The sequence below is a fragment of the Erythrolamprus reginae genome, chromosome 1 (assembly GCF_031021105.1).
Source record: "Erythrolamprus reginae isolate rEryReg1 chromosome 1, rEryReg1.hap1, whole genome shotgun sequence".
NCBI lineage: Eukaryota > Metazoa > Chordata > Lepidosauria > Squamata > Dipsadidae > Erythrolamprus > Erythrolamprus reginae.
In genome coordinates, this window is record NC_091950.1 from 392,337,632 (window position 1) to 392,354,528 (window position 16,897).

Below are 16,897 nucleotides of genomic sequence, written 5' to 3' on the forward strand. Positions count from 1 at the left end.
TCCTTGCTTTTTAGACTTTTTAGATGTACTATTGTTATTTTAGATTCTAACTATTAGATTTGTTATTATATATTGTTTTTATCACTGTTGTGAGCCGCCCCGAGTCTACGGAGAGGGGTGGCATACAAATCTAATTAATAATAATAATAATAATAATAATAATAATAATAATAATAATAATAATGGATCTCAGTGGACATTTGAAAACCATCGGAATTGACAAAATCTCCATCTGTCAATTGCAAAAGGCCGCTTTACTGGGATCGGCAAACATAATTCGCCGCTACATCGCGCAGTCCTAGGTGCTTGGGAAGCGCCCGACTGGTGATGTAATACGAAATCCAGCATGGTGATCTCGTTTGCTGTGTTGTTACTGACATAATAATAATAATAATAATAATAATAATAATAATAATAATAATAATAATAATGGACCGGCCACAACACTTAGAAGGATGGAAGGCTGAGTCAACCTTGAACCAATCAGGATCGAACTCAAGACGGTGGGACAGAGTCAGCTTGCAATACTGCATTCCAACTGCTGCACCACCACGGCTCTTTTAATAAATCATTTTAATCAATGATCCCATCAAACCATGGTTGTCTGCTGCAATAATAAGTTGCTGTCTTCCATTTTACCCTCTTCCACTCACCTACAGCCAGGATTTCCTGACATTTCTCGCATTCTTCCTTCATTTTCAGGCAGCCAGCAGAATTGCGACGGATCTCACGGCACACCATCCGGTTGTCATTGTGACTTGGAATTGCTAACAGAAAGAATGAGAGAAGACATCACAACAGACCCCAGCTTTGCCAACTGTTATTAAGTCACACGCTGGGCAACAAGTATGATCAAGGAAATGGAGCACCTCCCTTATGAAACCAGGTTGCAACGCCTTGGTCTCTTCAGCCTTGAAAGACGGCATTTGAGAGGTGACTTGATCGAAGTGTATAAAATCATGCATGGGATAGAAAAGGTGGATAGAGAAAAATTCTTTTCTCTATCACACAATACTAGGACGAGGGGGCACTCCTTAAAGCTCATAGGTAAGAAAGCGAGGACAAATCAAGGGACATATTTCTTCACCCAGAGGGTCGTTGGTTTATGGAATTCACCTCCAGAAGAGGTCGTGACAGCTGTCAGCCTGGATAGCTTCAAGGCAGGATTAGACAGATTCATGGATGCCAAGTGTATCGGTGGTTATTGAAACGGATGTCCATGTGCCGACTCTATGTTGGTTGAGGCAGGCAGGATTCACTTGGGTACCATTTGTTGGGGGTCAAGGGAAAGGGAGGATTTTGCCTTTTCTTTCTGCTCGAGTTTAAACAATTGACTTCTCCCCCTTTCTAAGAGGTCTGTAAGGGGCGCGCATAAGCGCACCATTGTGCCTACTGTCCCTGTCCTGTTGTCTTCTATCATTACTTTTTATCATTACTTATCTAATGTTGTATTTGTACAAATTATCATCCTATAATTGTTTGACAGATAGATAGATAGATAGATAGATAGATAGATAGATAGATAGATAGATAGATAGACAGACAGACAGACAGACAGACAGACAGACAGACAGACAGACAGACAGATATGTTTTCGTAGATTGTCATGGGTACAGGTATGAAGGTCTTGGTATGTTCGGGTTTCTTCTCGTGTAAGTTCAGAAATCTCTGAAACTTACACAAGAAGAAACCTGAATATGCCAAGACGTACGTACATTCATTCATTCATTCATTCATTCATTTATTTGATTTTTATGCCGCCCTTCTCCTTAGACTCAGGGCGGCTTACAACATGTTAGCAATAGCACTTTTTTAACAGAGCCAGTATAATTGCCCCCAACAATCTGGGTCCTCATTTTACCCACCTTGGAAGGATGGAAGGCTGAGTCAACCTTGAGCCGGTGATGAGATTTGAACCGCTGATCTTCAGATCTACAAGTCAGCTTCAGTGGCCTGCAGTACAGCACTCTACCTGCTGTGCCATCCCGGCTTCTTACATACATACATACATGCATACATACATACATACATACATACATACATACATACATACATACATACATATGGTTTGTTTGCTTTTCCTGTCAAATCCCAGTAAGGGTATGGCTAGCTGATGAGGCCAGAACAAGGCTGAAATAGTGCTATCCTAGTCTCTCTTAATTTTAGAAATTCAGCAAAAAAAACATGTGATACATATATATAGATAGATATGAATTTGTGTATGGTAGAGAAAAACTTTTTTTAAAAAAATTTTTAAAAAGAAAGCAAAATTTTGTGAGGGATGTGCGTGTGCGCAAGAGAGAGATTTCAGCAAAAAAAAATCACCAAAATCTCACACACATACGCATCCCTTCGTGAGATTTTGCTTCCTGTACATGCACAGAAGCAAAATCTCAATGGGACATGCATGCGCACACACGGACACCCAAAGCTGTGCGCACAATGCACTGGGGGTGGCGGGAGCGGCAACTCCCACCTGATTATCATCAAATTGCCAAATGAGTTTGTCCTACGACAAACCAAAGAAACTAAGTCTGCTGTGGAACAAGGGGCTGACTATAAATATAAACCAAGCAAGTGTTTCTCCAATCCTTGGGAATATGCCAGGTACCAAAAACAAGATTCTCCCCCTTTTTATGCCCAATGAAACTTGTTTTCCTTTGTATAACTGGAGAGAGTAGACAGGCGCATATACCCAGGAGTGGGATGCTGCCCGGGCCGGGGGGGAGGGGGGAACGGAGTGGGGTAGCGAAAACGGAGCTCCACCCCAGAGCATCCAATTTGCACTGAAAGACGAAAGAAAATGCAGGGCATACTGCATAAACCACCACCACAGTGTGGTAGTAAAAAATTTGGTACCCCATCACTGCATATACCGTATTTTTCAGAGTATAAGACGCACCATTTTTCTCCCCTAAAAGAGACTGAAAATTTGGGCACATCTCAGACTCTGAATGTAGCTTTTTTGAAGCTTTTTCCCCAGCCCTAACCAGATGCTAACTATCTTTCGGGCTTGCAGGTTTGTTTTCAATGCTACTCCTTCCAAAAAAGGTATTTTTTTCAGCCCTAACGAAGTGTAATGATAATAATAATAATAATAATAATAACAACAACAACAACAACAACAACAACAAGTTGGCAGGGACCTTGGAGGTCTTCTAGTCCAACCTCCTGCTTAGGCAGGAAACCCTACACTACTTCAGACAGATGGTTATCCAACATCTGCTTAAAAACTTCCAATGTTGGGCCATTCACAACTTCTAGAGGCAAGTTGTTCCACTGATCAACCGTTCTGGCTGTTGTTGTGGTTAGCTCTGGCCCAGCTCCTGCCCCAAGCGAGGTGGAGGTGGGGGAGACATCCACATGCCGCAGGCCTGTTTTGCTTCCAGTAGAATCTGTATCCTCTGACCAAGGAAGCGTGAGTGACAGGGAAGAGGGGAGTTTGGCAGACAACCCAGGAGGAGATCAATCATCTGTATCATCCCTGGATTCTGAACAAGAATTAATGACACATCCACACATGCGTAGAGTGATGCATAGGAAACAACAACTGAAGGATTATTACAAGAAAAAATGAGGCCACCTGTGGTTGGGTGGGGCTGCTGTAATTAGTGCTACAGATAAAAGTCCAGCCTGGTGTTTTAGCCTCATGGCAGTTTATCTGATTCATTGTTTCGTCAAGATCGTGGTTTTTTGCTGTTCAGGATTGTGTGTGTGGACTCTCTGGACTTTAGAATTGGACTCAATTTCCCAGTGATTGGGTGAGCAATTGGATTGCATTTAACCTGTGCCTTGTGTGTACCAGAAAATCCCTTTGACATTTAAAAGGGGAGCTGTTTCTGTTTTTCTGTTTATAAAAACTTTTGGGTTTTCCTTTTATCGTGTGGTGTGTATTACTTCTTGTTCTACCCTCAGGTGCTTTGGAGAATAGCCTTGACTCTTTCTTCTTTGTGGAAACCCAGCTGATCTTGATTTTCCCAGCTTGCAGGATTTTTTTCATTCCTAATCCCTCAAAAGATTATTTTTCCAGCCCTAACAAGGGGATAAAATAATGTGCTGAAGCTGACCAGACTAAGGACGCTAGTCAGATGAATACCTAGTAGGTAGATATTTCCCCGTTTTCTTCCCCCCAAACTAAAGTGCGTCTTATACTCCGGTGTGTCTTATAGTCTGAAAAATATAGTAATGGCCAAGCTCACACTGCAGCGCAGGATCTCCCCTTACCTGTTGGGAACTGATCAAAAGAAAAGCCAGGGATTCCTCCTAGACCTGGGCGGTCCCACTCCATGGCTCTCTGAGCACCATCAAAGAAATGCTGGCTCATCTCATAGAAGGGTTGGAAAATCTGGGAGAAACCCTGATGCGGACGGTAATCGCTGTAGAAGTGAGAGAAAGGGCGCGTACTCCTGGCAACCCGGGAATGGGTGAATGGGATACGTAGGCCACCGAATGGCCACTGGAAGAAGGGGGCAAGTTGCCCATAGCTTTGACTGCTCTCTTGGAAGAGGTCATCCACGCCATCTTCCACTAGGCTGTAGCGCTCCTCGAGATCATCCAGCCTCCGGCCCTGTTCTTCGTCTACATCCATCAAGGAGTCGATGCGCTCCCCATTCACCCAGATGGAGAAGGGAGAAGAGCGGTTCAGGAACTCTTCCAGCTGAAGGAAAAAAGTACGTAATCTTAAGATCCCTCCAATTGGAAGCCTGGTGGCTATTGTAATTAGAAAATAAGCAATTAACTGCCTAGAAAAGTACCGAGTTTCCCCAAAAATAAGACCCTGTCTTATATATTTTTGGAACCCTGAAATAAGCCCTTGGCCTTATTGTCATGCACTCAAAAGCCTGATTGGGCTTATTATCAGCAGATGTCTTATTTTGGGAGAAACATAGAAGATTGACGGCAGAAAAAGACCTCATGGTCCATCTAGGCTACTATTTTCTGTATTTTATCTGTATTTTATCTTAGGATAGATATATGTTTATCCCAGGCATGTTTAAATTCAGTTTGTTCCAAGCATCTACTACTCTTTCAGTAAAATAATATGTTCTCACCTTGCTTCTGATCTTTCCCTCAACTAACCACAGATTGTGCCCCCTTGTTCTTGTGTTCACCTGCGGTTGGGTGGGGCTGCTGTAATTAGTGCTACAGATAAAAGAGCAGCCTTCTGTTTTAGCCTCATGGCAGTTTATCTGATTCATAGTTTCGTCAAGATCGTGGTTTTTGCTGTTCAAGATTGTGTGTGGACTTTCTGGACTTTAGAATTGGACTCAATTTCCCAGTTATTGGGTGAGCATTTGGATTGCATTTAATCTGTGCCTTGTGTGTACCAGAAAATCCCTTTGACATTTAAAAAGGGAGTTGTTTCTGTTTTTCTGTTGATAAAGACCTTTTGTTTTCCTTCTATTGTGTGGTGTGTGTCTGTTTGGACTAATTACCCTGTAATTACGGGCAGTTGGGACACGCCGGCAGAACATTTGCATTGTGATATTACCTTCAGAAATGAACATATTTCTGACATCCAAGGCTAAGCAAGCAACATCGCATGGCTCACTCACCTGCCTGCCAACCAGGCCAGCACCGCTATGGCATGTCCGAGTATAGAACTTCATGCAGGTCTGCTTCAGGCATGGCTTGCATTCTTCCCAGAGGGCCAGCATGGTCTCATTGCACACTTCCTGTTCACTCAGTTGCTTCTCCACATCCTTCGCAAGGAGGATGGCCTCCTGCAGAGAAAACAGGGCCATTAGGACCTTCCCTAAAGAGCCAATGGTAAAACAAGAGGAACCGGAGCGCGCATGGAAGGGTAGAGGAAAAGGAAGAAAAACCAAGACACGTTAAGAGCAAACGGAAGGAGCAGGTGAGTTTCCTTCCGTTTCAACATGTCCCAAAGGTGCTTTTTCAAGAGGCAACTGGACTTTCTGGGGTTTTTTAGAAGATGTTTTGCTTCTCATCCAAGAAGCTTCTTCAAAGAAACATAGAAACATAGAAGATTGACGGCAGCAAAAGACCTCCTGATCCATCTAATCTGCCCTTATACTATTTCCTGTATTTTATCTTAGGGTGGATATATGTTTATCCCAGGCATGTTTACATTCAGTTACTGTGGATTTACCAACCACGTCTGCTGGAAGTTTGTTCCAAGGATCTACTACTCTTTCCATAAAATAATATTTTCTCATGTTGCTTTTGATCTTTCCCCCAACTCATCTCAGATTGTGCCCCCTTGTTCTTGGGTTCACTTTCCTATGAAAAACACTTCCCTCCTGCTACCTTATTTAACCCTTTCACATATTGAAATGTTTCCATCATGTCCCCCCTTTCCCTTCTGTCCTCCAGACTATACAGATTGAGTTCATGAAGTCTTTTCTGATCAGTTTTATGCTTCAGACCTTCCACCATTTTTGTAGCCCGTCTTTGGACCCTTTCAATTTGATCCATCTCTTTTTGTAGGTGAGGTCTCCAGAACTGGACACAGTATTCCAAAGGACAAGGTTGACTCAGCCCTCCATCCTTCCAAGGTGAGTCAAATGAATCCTTCCTTCCTTTCTCTCCTCCCTCCCTAGTGGTTAGAATGCAGATTGCAGGCTAACTCTGCCCACTGTCAGCTGTTCGGAGCTGACCAACTGACTCACGGTCGACTCAATCCTCCCTCCTTCCGAGGAGGATAAAAACAAAACGCAGAAAGTCCAGATGCCTCTTGAAAAGGCACCTTTGGGGCAACCATGACCTGGACGACTGAGAATCTCCATAGAATCACCAGCAGGGGGTTGGACTAGATGACCTGCAAGGTCCCTTCCAACTCTAATAATAAATAAATAAAGACTTTCAAACCAGCTGAGGGAAACAATCACAACATCTCAGAAAGCCTGATGCCAAAAGACCTCCTTCTTCTTCTTTGTGTCTTCCAAGCTATTCAGGATCTCTTGGTGGTCGCTACTCGTCTGCTCCATCAATAGCTTCATCTGCCGGACTCCGTTGACGGCGTTTTCCAGCTCTCCATCAATGTAGCGGCTTCCTTTTTCAGACATTTCTGTGAAGAGGAAAAGAGGGGGGCAGTTGCCACATCAGTACCATTCTGGCATGCTATTTCTCAGTGCACAATATTAGCAGACCAGGGTGTCCAGGTTGCCGATCGGTTTCCGGTCACAATTCAAAGTGTTGGTTATGACCTATAAAGCCCTTCATGGCATCGGACCAGAATATCTCCGGGACCGCCTTCTGCCGCATGAATCCCAGCGACCAGTTAGGTCCCACAGAGTTGGCCTTCTCCGGGTGCTGTCGACTAAACAATGTCGTCTGGTGGGACCCAGGAGAAGAGCCTTCTCTGTCGCGGCCCCGACTCTCTGGAACCAACTCCCTCCAGATATCAGAGTTGCCCCCACCCTCCTTGCCTTTCGCAAGCTCCTTAAAACCCACCTCTGTCGTCAGGCATGGGGGAATTGAAATTTTCCCCTCCCCCCTAGGCTTATAGAATTTATACATGGTATGCTTGTATGTATGATTGATTCTTTAAATTGGGTTTTTTTAGATTATTTTAATATTAGATTTGTTTACATTGCCTTTTTTATTGTTGTTAGCCGCCCCGGGTCTTCGGAGAGGGGTAGCTTACAAATCTAATAAATAAATTAAATAAATAAATAAAAGCATTTTGAAATTCCCTGATATTTCTCTCACATTTTCCTGTACCTCTAGTTAAGGCGTGGTCGTGGATTACATCATACCAAGCTGTGGAGAAATATCGGTAGCTGAGCAAGCAAGTTGTTGCCACAGTTATGCTCATTTTTGCTTGAATCTGCCAGGCAGAGTGATCCATTGGGTTTTTTAACATGATTTTTCCCTGACTTTTAAACATTTTAATAAGTTTGAATTTTCCCCCCCTGATTTATTATGGTTTTTTTCACAAATTCCCTGTTAATTCCCTGATATTTCCCGAACTGCCGATTTCCCTGATAATTCCCTGATTTCCCTGTTTTCCAGGTTTGCTGGATGCCCTGACAGACTATAGTGGAGAATATGAGGAAAATTAAGAATACAAGGGTTAGGGAAATGGGAAGGAAAATATTACATAAGTGGTATCACACATCCGTTCAACTTGCATATTTCCAGCAGAATGTTAAAAATACAGTGCTTGTTGGCACGGGTGTCAAGATAAAAGAGTGTTTATGCATATGTTTTGGGAATGTCCGGTAGTGCAGAATTTTTGGCAAAAAGTACAAGAGGATATTAATAGGATGTTAAATATACGATGGATAATTACTAAGGAAATGGCAGTATTAGTTAAAAGCAGTGCGATGGGAGAATTTAGATAAATAAAACAGGCAGTGATAGAAAGCACTCAGGCGGTAATAGTCTTGGGTTGGAAGGATGAGACAAAATGGACAGTGCAAAATTGGTACCGGTACATGGTGGATCACATTCAATTTGAGATTATGGACAAAAGGATGAATTCAGTTAATGAAACTGATTTGCAACAACTGATGGGACGATGGGACAAGGCAAGACGATATATGGTTAGTAGAATCTGAGACCAAGCTACAAGGAATAAATTGGAATCACTTTATAATATGTAAATAGATATATTGCTCTTGAATTAAAATGGTATATATAAGAAACACCCCCAATTTGGTGGTAGGCACCAACCAATGAGCACTCATTGTATGTTGTGTGTGTGTTTTATATTTTATATTTTAAAATCAATTTAAAAATTTAATAAAAATAAAAAATAAAAAAGACACCCTGACAGACAGATGGTATGCTTCAGGTACTGTAAAAAAAAAATAGAAATCATTTTATAGAAAGCAAGAACATAACAAGAGAACTGTTTTTTACAGCAGTTCTTTACAGCACTTAGTTCCTGAGTGATCGGACTTTCAAACTGATCTGTAAGGTTTAATACATGTTATCCAACAATCTACATATGCAACCTGTATGTAATACTTTGTATATTACATTAATATGATTCAAGTACTATTTGCATTTTCCATATTAAAATGTAATGTACAGAAGCCAGAACCATCCGTAACTATAAAGAGTCAAAAGTAAGTGCTGGGGTATTTCTACTGTAGATGCAGATAAGGGAAATGGCAGTACAGTGATCCCTCGATTTTTGCGGGTTCAAACTTCGCGAAACGGCTATACCACGGTTTTTCAAAAAATATTAATTAAAAAATACTCCATGGTTTTTTTTCTATACCACGGTTTTTCCCACCCGATGATGTCATACGTCATTACCAAGAGTCACTTCTCTCTCTCTTTCTCGTTCTTTCCTGTCATTCTCTGCTTCAATCATTTTCTCATTTCTCTTTTTTTCTCCCCTTTTTTCTATCATTTCTCTCTCTCTCTCTACCTTCCACTCTCCCCCCTCTTGCTCTCTCTGTCTCTCTCTCTCTCTCTTTCTCCCTCTCTCTCTCCCTCTCTGTGAGAATGCCTGCCCCGCCTCTCCTGCAGCCCCCTCGCTGATAGCTGGGATGAAAGCGCTCTCAGCTAAGGGACTGTGAGAGGGACGGGGTGGGCATTCTCAAAGCGCTCAGAGCGGCTACCGGCCGAATGAGGAGGATGAGAAGCCGTAGCCACCAGCGCTGCTGCAGGAGGACCCGTGTCCCAAGAAAGCCGGTGAGAGGGGTGGATTGGGCGGGCGGGGGGTAATGGTGAGAGGGGCGGAGGCGCTGGGGGGGCGGGGCGGCCGACATTCCAAACAATCTTTGCCAGCCTCCGCACTTTCATCACTCCCCGCCCCCAACTTCAAGCCCGGCTCCTTGCGCGGCCTTGGAAAAGGGTGCGTGGGGGTAGTTTTTGGCTGTCTATAGCCAAAAATAGTGTTTTTACTTCCGCATCTCTACTTCGCAGAAATTCGACTTTCGCGGGCAGTCTGGGAACGCAACCCCTGCAAAAATTGAGGGATCACTGTATTAGTAAAAAGTAGTGAGATGGGAGAATAGAGAGAAATAAAACAAGCAGCGATAGAAAGCGCTCAGGCGGTAATAGTCTTGGGGTGGAAAGACACGACAAAATGGACAATACAAAATTGGTATAGGTATATGGTGGACCACATTCAATTCAAGATCATGGATAAAAGGATGAATTCGATGAATGAAACTGATTTGCAACAGCTGATGGGGCGATGGGACAAGGTAAGACAATATATGGCGAGTAGGATCAGAGACCAAGCTATAAGAAACAAATTGGAATCACTCTATAATATGTAAAGAAATATTTCACTCTTGGGTTTAAATGATTTATACAAGAAATACCCCCAGCTGGTGGTGGGGTATGATTGATTGTCTGGTGGTGGGATCACTGAGCACATGTTATATGTTGTGTGTGTGTTTTATACTATAAAAATAAATAAAAATATTAATTAAAAAAAGATACAGATGAGGGAGGCAAATCCATTGTTCAGATACATGGAGTTTTTGCAAATGAAACCTTGCTCTGTAGGAACTATATTTAAAAAAAACCAGAAATATTACATAGATGGAGTTAGCCTTCTCCAAAGTTGTGCCCTTCAAATCCACTAGCACGGCAAGTCCCAGAATTAGTAGCAAGTATGATGAAGAGCTATTGTTCTTCTTTGCTTCTGTCTCCAATTCCGCACTGATCAACAAACACTTATTATTGTGCCAAGATCAAGATAAGTCATTGTTCCTTTCTATTCTGCATTGGTCAAGCTGTACTTGGGATCCTGGGTCTAAGTTCCAGGCAACTCATTTTAGGAGGAGCTCTGACAAACTGGAGGGCAGCCAAAGGACAACAATTAAATTAATAAACAGACTTTGAAGACTAAATGTATAAAGTATGATTGGGGGTAATTGATATACAGTATTTAAGCAAAGACTGTATGAGTTATGATAAGTGTCTGCAGCATTGTTTTTCAACCTTGGACATTTTAAGATAAGAAACAAGCGTAGCTTTGTGCAACTTTAAGATGAACTTGGACTTCCAGAGTTCTCCAGCCAACTAATCTTAAAGTTTAAAGTTGCCAAAGTTGAGAAATAATGATTTGCAGCATCTTTTATCACATAGAAGACAGGGAAGAATTTTTCATTCACACACACACAGACACACACACACACACACACACACACACACATGTCACATGTTTTTTTGAATTTGAAAATTAAGGGAGACTAGGATAGATCTATTTCAGCCTTGTTCTGGCCTCATCGGCTAGCCATACCCTATCACTGGAATTTGAACTTGCAGCCTTTGCCTTGTAAGGCAGAGAATTCAACAGAAAAAAACATATAACCCTTCCCTGGTACAAAGCTGAAGGGATTAGATACTGTAGCCTAGAGGTTAATTCTCTGCCTTACAAGGCAAGGCTGCTAGTTCAAATCCCAGTGAGAGGATATGGCTAGCTGATGAGGCCAGAACAAGACTGAAATAGATCTATTCTAGTCTCCCTTAATTTTTACATTTAGCAAAAACGTGTGACACATACAGAATATAGTTTGTCGGCTATGAATAATTTAACTGCCTTGGTAATGGCCCTGGGTTGGGCCGAGAGGCAAAAAGGAAGCTGTGATGCTCCTTCAATATACCAGGGTGATTTGACAGAAAAAACATATGTGTGTGTGTGTGTATATATAAAATTGTCCTAAAAATGCGAGTTCCAGATCTATTTATAAATGAAGAGGAAACAGCCATTGCGATCTCAGGAACGTTTAAAATGTATTAATTTTAATAATAAATTGTGAGCCGCTCCGAGTCTTTGGAGAGGGGCAACATACAAATCGAATATATTATTATTATTATTATTATTATTATTATTATTATTATTATTATTATTATTATTATTATTAAAAACTATTAAAATTACTAAACTTTCGTTCGTCCTCTACCAACATTGTCAGAGGATTAAAATTCCCATTGAAGACATAGATGATTTTAATACTCTGACGACATTAGTAGAGAACTAACAAAAGCTTAGTAATTTTAGTAGTTTTTAATAAATTTTAAATGTTCCAGGGATTGTGATGGCTGTTGCCATATATAGAGCCAGGGTGGCGCAGCAGGTAGAGTGCTGTATTGCAGGCCACTGAAGCTGACTGTAGATCTGTATGTCAGCAGTTCAAATCTCATCACCGGCTCAAGGTTGACTCAGCCTTCCTCCTTCCGAGGTGGGTAGAATGAGGACCTGGATTGTGAAGGCAATATGCTGGCTCTGTTAAAATGTGCTATTGCTAACATGTTGTAAGCCGCCCTGAGTCTAAGGAGAAGGGTGGCATAAAAATCGAATAAATAAATAAATAATATAATATAATTGATTAAAATGAGTCGAACCCGTGACCTAGTGATTAGAACCTTTAACCCAGGTTTGAATCCTAGCTGACATTGAATTTAGCTGACGAGAGCTAAAAAGCTCCAAATAGATCTATCCTGGTCTCCCTCTGTTTCTTTATCAGTTTTTTACAAATTTGAAAATAAATAAATAAATATACATACATACATACATACATACATGTCAAATGTTTTTTTAGCTGGAATTTTAAAATTAAGGGAGACTAGGATGGTCCCATTTCAGCCTTGTTCTGGCCTCATCAGCTAGCCACACCCTTCCCCTTCCTTACTGGGATTTGATCTGGTGGACTCTGCCTGGTAAGGCAGAGAATTAGCAGTTGAGCTATCAGACCTGATCCCTTCCAGCTCTGTACCAGGGAGGGGCTATATGTTTTATATGTTGGTAGAGATGACTAGTTATTTGAGAACAGATTCCTGCACTGAACAGACTTCCCACCACAACGGTGCTTAGGAATTAAATCATGCTGCATTATTATTGGAGAATTAATTGCTTCTGGTTTTTTTAAATTGCCCATCAATAAGAAATAAAAGACAAGTGAACAGTTTTCTGTCACCCAAGAGCACCGAATGAAGCTCAGATCTTCCATACACAATCTTGACAAATGATGCAAGAAAATGAGAAAAAAGGAGAACATTTCAAATTAAACTGTTTACAGAGAAATGGAAGAGGTTTCGAGGGACCCTTCAGAGTTGGACTAGAGGAGCATCCATTTCTGGACAACCTTGGCTGACCAGGCTACAAGTGACATGGGGCAACTTTCTAGCAGCAGCAATAAGCAGAACCCCAACCCAATGTAACAGGAGGAGAAAGTAGAAGCCTAAGAAAAATAGAAAGGCATGACATTAATTTCTAGTTGCTCATTTGGAAAATGATTAGACTATGGTGATAGAAACATAGAAACATAAGAAAACATAGAAACATAGAAGTCTGACGGCAGAAAAAGACCTCATGGTCCATCTAGTCTGCCCTTATACTATTTTCTGTATTTTATCTTAGGATGGATATATGTTTATCCCAGGTATGTTTAAATTCAGTTACTGTGGATTTATCTACCACGCCTGCTGGAAGTTTGTTCCAAGGATCTACTACTCTTTCAGTAAAATAATATTTTCTCATGTTGCTTTTGATCTTTCCCCCAACTAACTTCAGATTGTGTCCCCTTGTTCTTGTGTTCACTTTCCTATTAAAAACACTTCCCTCCTGGACCTTATTTAACCCTTTGACATATTTAAATGTTTCGGTCATGTCCCCCCTTTTCCTTCTGTCAGATTGAGTTCATTAAGTCTTTCCTGATACGTTTTATGCTTAAGACCTTCCACCATTCTTGTAGCCCGTCTTTGGACCTGTTCAATTTTGTCAATATCTTTTTGTAGGTGAGGTCTCCAGAACTGAACACAGTATTCCAAATGTGGTCTCACCAGCACTCTATATAGCGGGATCATAATCTCCCTCTTCCTGCTTGTTATACCTCTAGCTATGTAGCCAAGCATCCTACTTGCTTTCCCTACCGCCTGACTGCACTGTTCACCCATTTTGAGACTGTTACATGTCTCTTCTTTTTTTTTTATTATTATTATTATTATTTATTCGATTTGTATGCCGCCCCTCTCCGAAGACTCGGGGCGGCTCACAACATGTAACAACAAATCATAAATAATCCAACAGTTTTTAAAATGTTTAAAGATTTAAAAGACCCCATATACTAACAGACATACACACACGCATACCATATATAAATTAAACATGCCCAGGGGGAGATGTTTCAATTCCCCCATGCCTGACGACAAAGGTGGGTTTTAAGGAGTTTACGGAAGGCAGGAAGAGTAGGGGCAATCCTAATCTCCGGGGGGAGTTGGTTCCAAAGGGCCGGTGCCGCCACAGAGAAGGCTCTTCCCCTGGGGCCCGCCAACCGACATTGTTTAGTTGACGGGACCCGGAGAAGGCCCACTCTGTGGGACCTAATCGGTCGCTGGGATTCGTGCGGCAGTAGGCGGTCTCGGAGATATTCTGGTCCAGTGCCATGAAGGGCTTTAAAGGTCATAACCAACACTTTGAATTGTGACCGGAAATTGATCGGCAGCCAATGCAGACTGCGGAGTGATGGAAAAACATGGGCATACCTAGGTAAGCCCATGACTGCTCTTGCAGCTGCATTCTGCATGATCTGAAGTTTCCGAACACTTTTCAAAGGTAGCCCCATGTAGAGAGCATTACAGTAGTCGAACCTCGAGGTGATGAGGGCATGAGTGACTGTGAGCAGTGAGTCCCGGTCCAGATAGGGCCGCAACTGGTGCACCAGGCGAACCTGGGCAAACGCCCCCCTCGCCACAGCTGAGAGATGTTTTTCTAATGTGAGCTGTGGATCGAGGAGGACGCCCAAGTTGCGGACCCTCTCTGAGGGGGTCAATAATTCCCCCCCCCAGGGTAATGGACGGACAGATGGAATTGTCCTTGGGAGGCAAAACCCACAGCCACTCCGTCTTATCCGGGTTGAGCTTGAGTCTGTTGACACCCATCCAGGCCCCAACAGCCTCCAGGCACCGGCACATCACTTCCACCTCTTCGTTGACTGGGCATGGGGTGGAGATGTAGAGCTGGGTATCATCCGCATATTGATGATACCTCACCCCATGTCCTTGGATGATCTCGCCCAGCGGTTTCATGTAGATGTTGAATAGCAGGGGGGAGAGGACCGACCCCTGAGGCACCCCACAAGGGAGAAACCTAGGAGTCGACCTCTGACCCCCCACTAACACCGACTGCGACCGGCCAGAGAGGTAGGAGGAGAACCACTGAAGCACAGTGCCTCCCACCCCCAACCCCTCCAATCGGTGCAGAAGGATACCATGGTCGATGGTATCGAAAGCCGCTGAGAGGTCAAGGAGCACCAGGACAGAGGATAAACCCCTGTCCCGGGCCCGCCAGAGATCATCCATCAACGCGACCAAAGCGGTTTCCGGGCTGTAACCGGGCCTGAAACCCGACTGCCGGGGACCCAGATAATCGGCTTCTTCCAAGGACCGCTGGAGCTGGAGTGCCACCACCTTCTCGACAACCTTCCCCATAAAGGGAAGGTTGGAGACTGGACGATAGTTGTTAACCACAGCTGGGTCCAGGGAGGGCTTCTTGAGGAGGGGGCGCACGAGCGCTTCTTTATAGAGAGATGGAAAAACTCCCCTCCCCAAGGAGGCGTTGGTAATCTCCTGGGCCCAGCTCCATGTCACCTCCCTGCTGGCCGAAACCAACCAGGAGGGACACGGATCCAGTAAACAGGTGGCGGAACTCACAGCTCCAATGGCCTTGTCCACTTCATCAGGTGTCACCAGATCAAACTCTTCCCAGACAGGTGGACAAGTACGTGCCCCAGTCACCTCGACTGACTCATTGTCAGTCGACTCTGTTATACAATTGGAGTCGAGATCGGCCCGGATCCGAGCGACTTTATCAGCGAAAAACGTGTTAAACTCCTCGGCACTACTCTGTAAGGGCTCCCCAACTCCCCCCTGGTTGAGAAGGGAGCGGGTCACCATAAACAGAGCGGCCGGGCGGGATTCCGCTGATGCAATCAAGGCGGCATGGTACGCACATCTTGCCGCCTTGAGCGCCACTTTGTAAGTCTTAATAAAAGCTCTTACAAGTGTTCGATCGGATTCAGACCTACTCTTCCTCCATCGCTTCTCTAGACGTCTCTTTTGGCGTTTCAACTCCCGGAGCTCCTCGTTGAACCATGGGGCTCTACGGGGTCTAGCGCCACGGAGAGGTCGCAAAGGCGCAATCCGGTCAAGAGCCCCCGCTGCAGCCCTGTTCCAGGCCTCTGCGAGAGACTCTGCCGAACTGTGGACGAGTGCCTCTGGAATAACCCCAAGCGCCGTCTGAAAGCCCTCTGGGTCCATCAGGCGCCTGGGGCGGAACATCTTCATTGGTTCCGCCTCCCTGCGGGGGAGGATTGGAGCCAGGAAGTCAAGCCGTAGTAGAAAATGGTCTGACCATGACAAAGGCAACACTTCTAAGCCCCTTAGTCTCAGACCATTACTCAATTGCTCGGAAAGGAATACCATGTCAGGTGCGTGCCCTCCCTCGTGAGTCGGACCCTGAACTACTTGAGTCAGGTCCACGGCTGTCATGGTGGCCATGAACTCCTGTGCCAACCCAGAGGTTTCGCCGAGTGACGGCAGATTGAAGTCCCCCAAGACAATGAGTCTGGGGAACTCTACCGCCAACCCGGCTACCTCCTCGAGTAGCACAGGCAGGGCTTTTGACACGCAGCTGGGAGGCAGGTACGTGAGAAATAAGCCCACCTGAACTCCTAAGTCCAACTTCATCAAGAGAGACTCGCAACCTGCTATTTCCGGAGCAATGAGTCTTCCTTTTTTCCCATTCTTGATAGGATATCTGTTATGATAAATGCATTATTTCTATGCCTACTTTCTGGAACCACACTTCAAGGAATACAGAGTCACTGTATCAGTGGAAGAGGTGACACAGAAATTTATGAAATACTGTAAATAAGAAGTAAGCATAATTTTTTACAAAGACCAGCATTATTTCCATTGTTTTATACTGATCAGCTTATAAAGAGAGAGGCCCATTTAGTGC

The 16,897-nt window shown here is 43.6% G+C and overlaps 1 protein-coding gene across 1 annotated transcript in view; it reads right to left on the bottom strand.

The window, feature by feature from the left end:
- The window catches only part of CLU (clusterin), a 52,862-nt gene that overhangs the window by 10,507 nt on the left and 25,458 nt on the right, over positions 1-16,897 (bottom strand). The window contains exons 3-6 of the mRNA XM_070734908.1: positions 6,882-7,030; positions 5,556-5,723; positions 4,225-4,657; positions 654-767 (exon numbers count right to left, since the gene is read on the bottom strand). Coding sequence (XP_070591009.1) covers positions 654-767; positions 4,225-4,657; positions 5,556-5,723; positions 6,882-7,030 — 864 coding nt within the window. The remainder of the gene's footprint in view (positions 1-653; positions 768-4,224; positions 4,658-5,555; positions 5,724-6,881; positions 7,031-16,897) is intronic.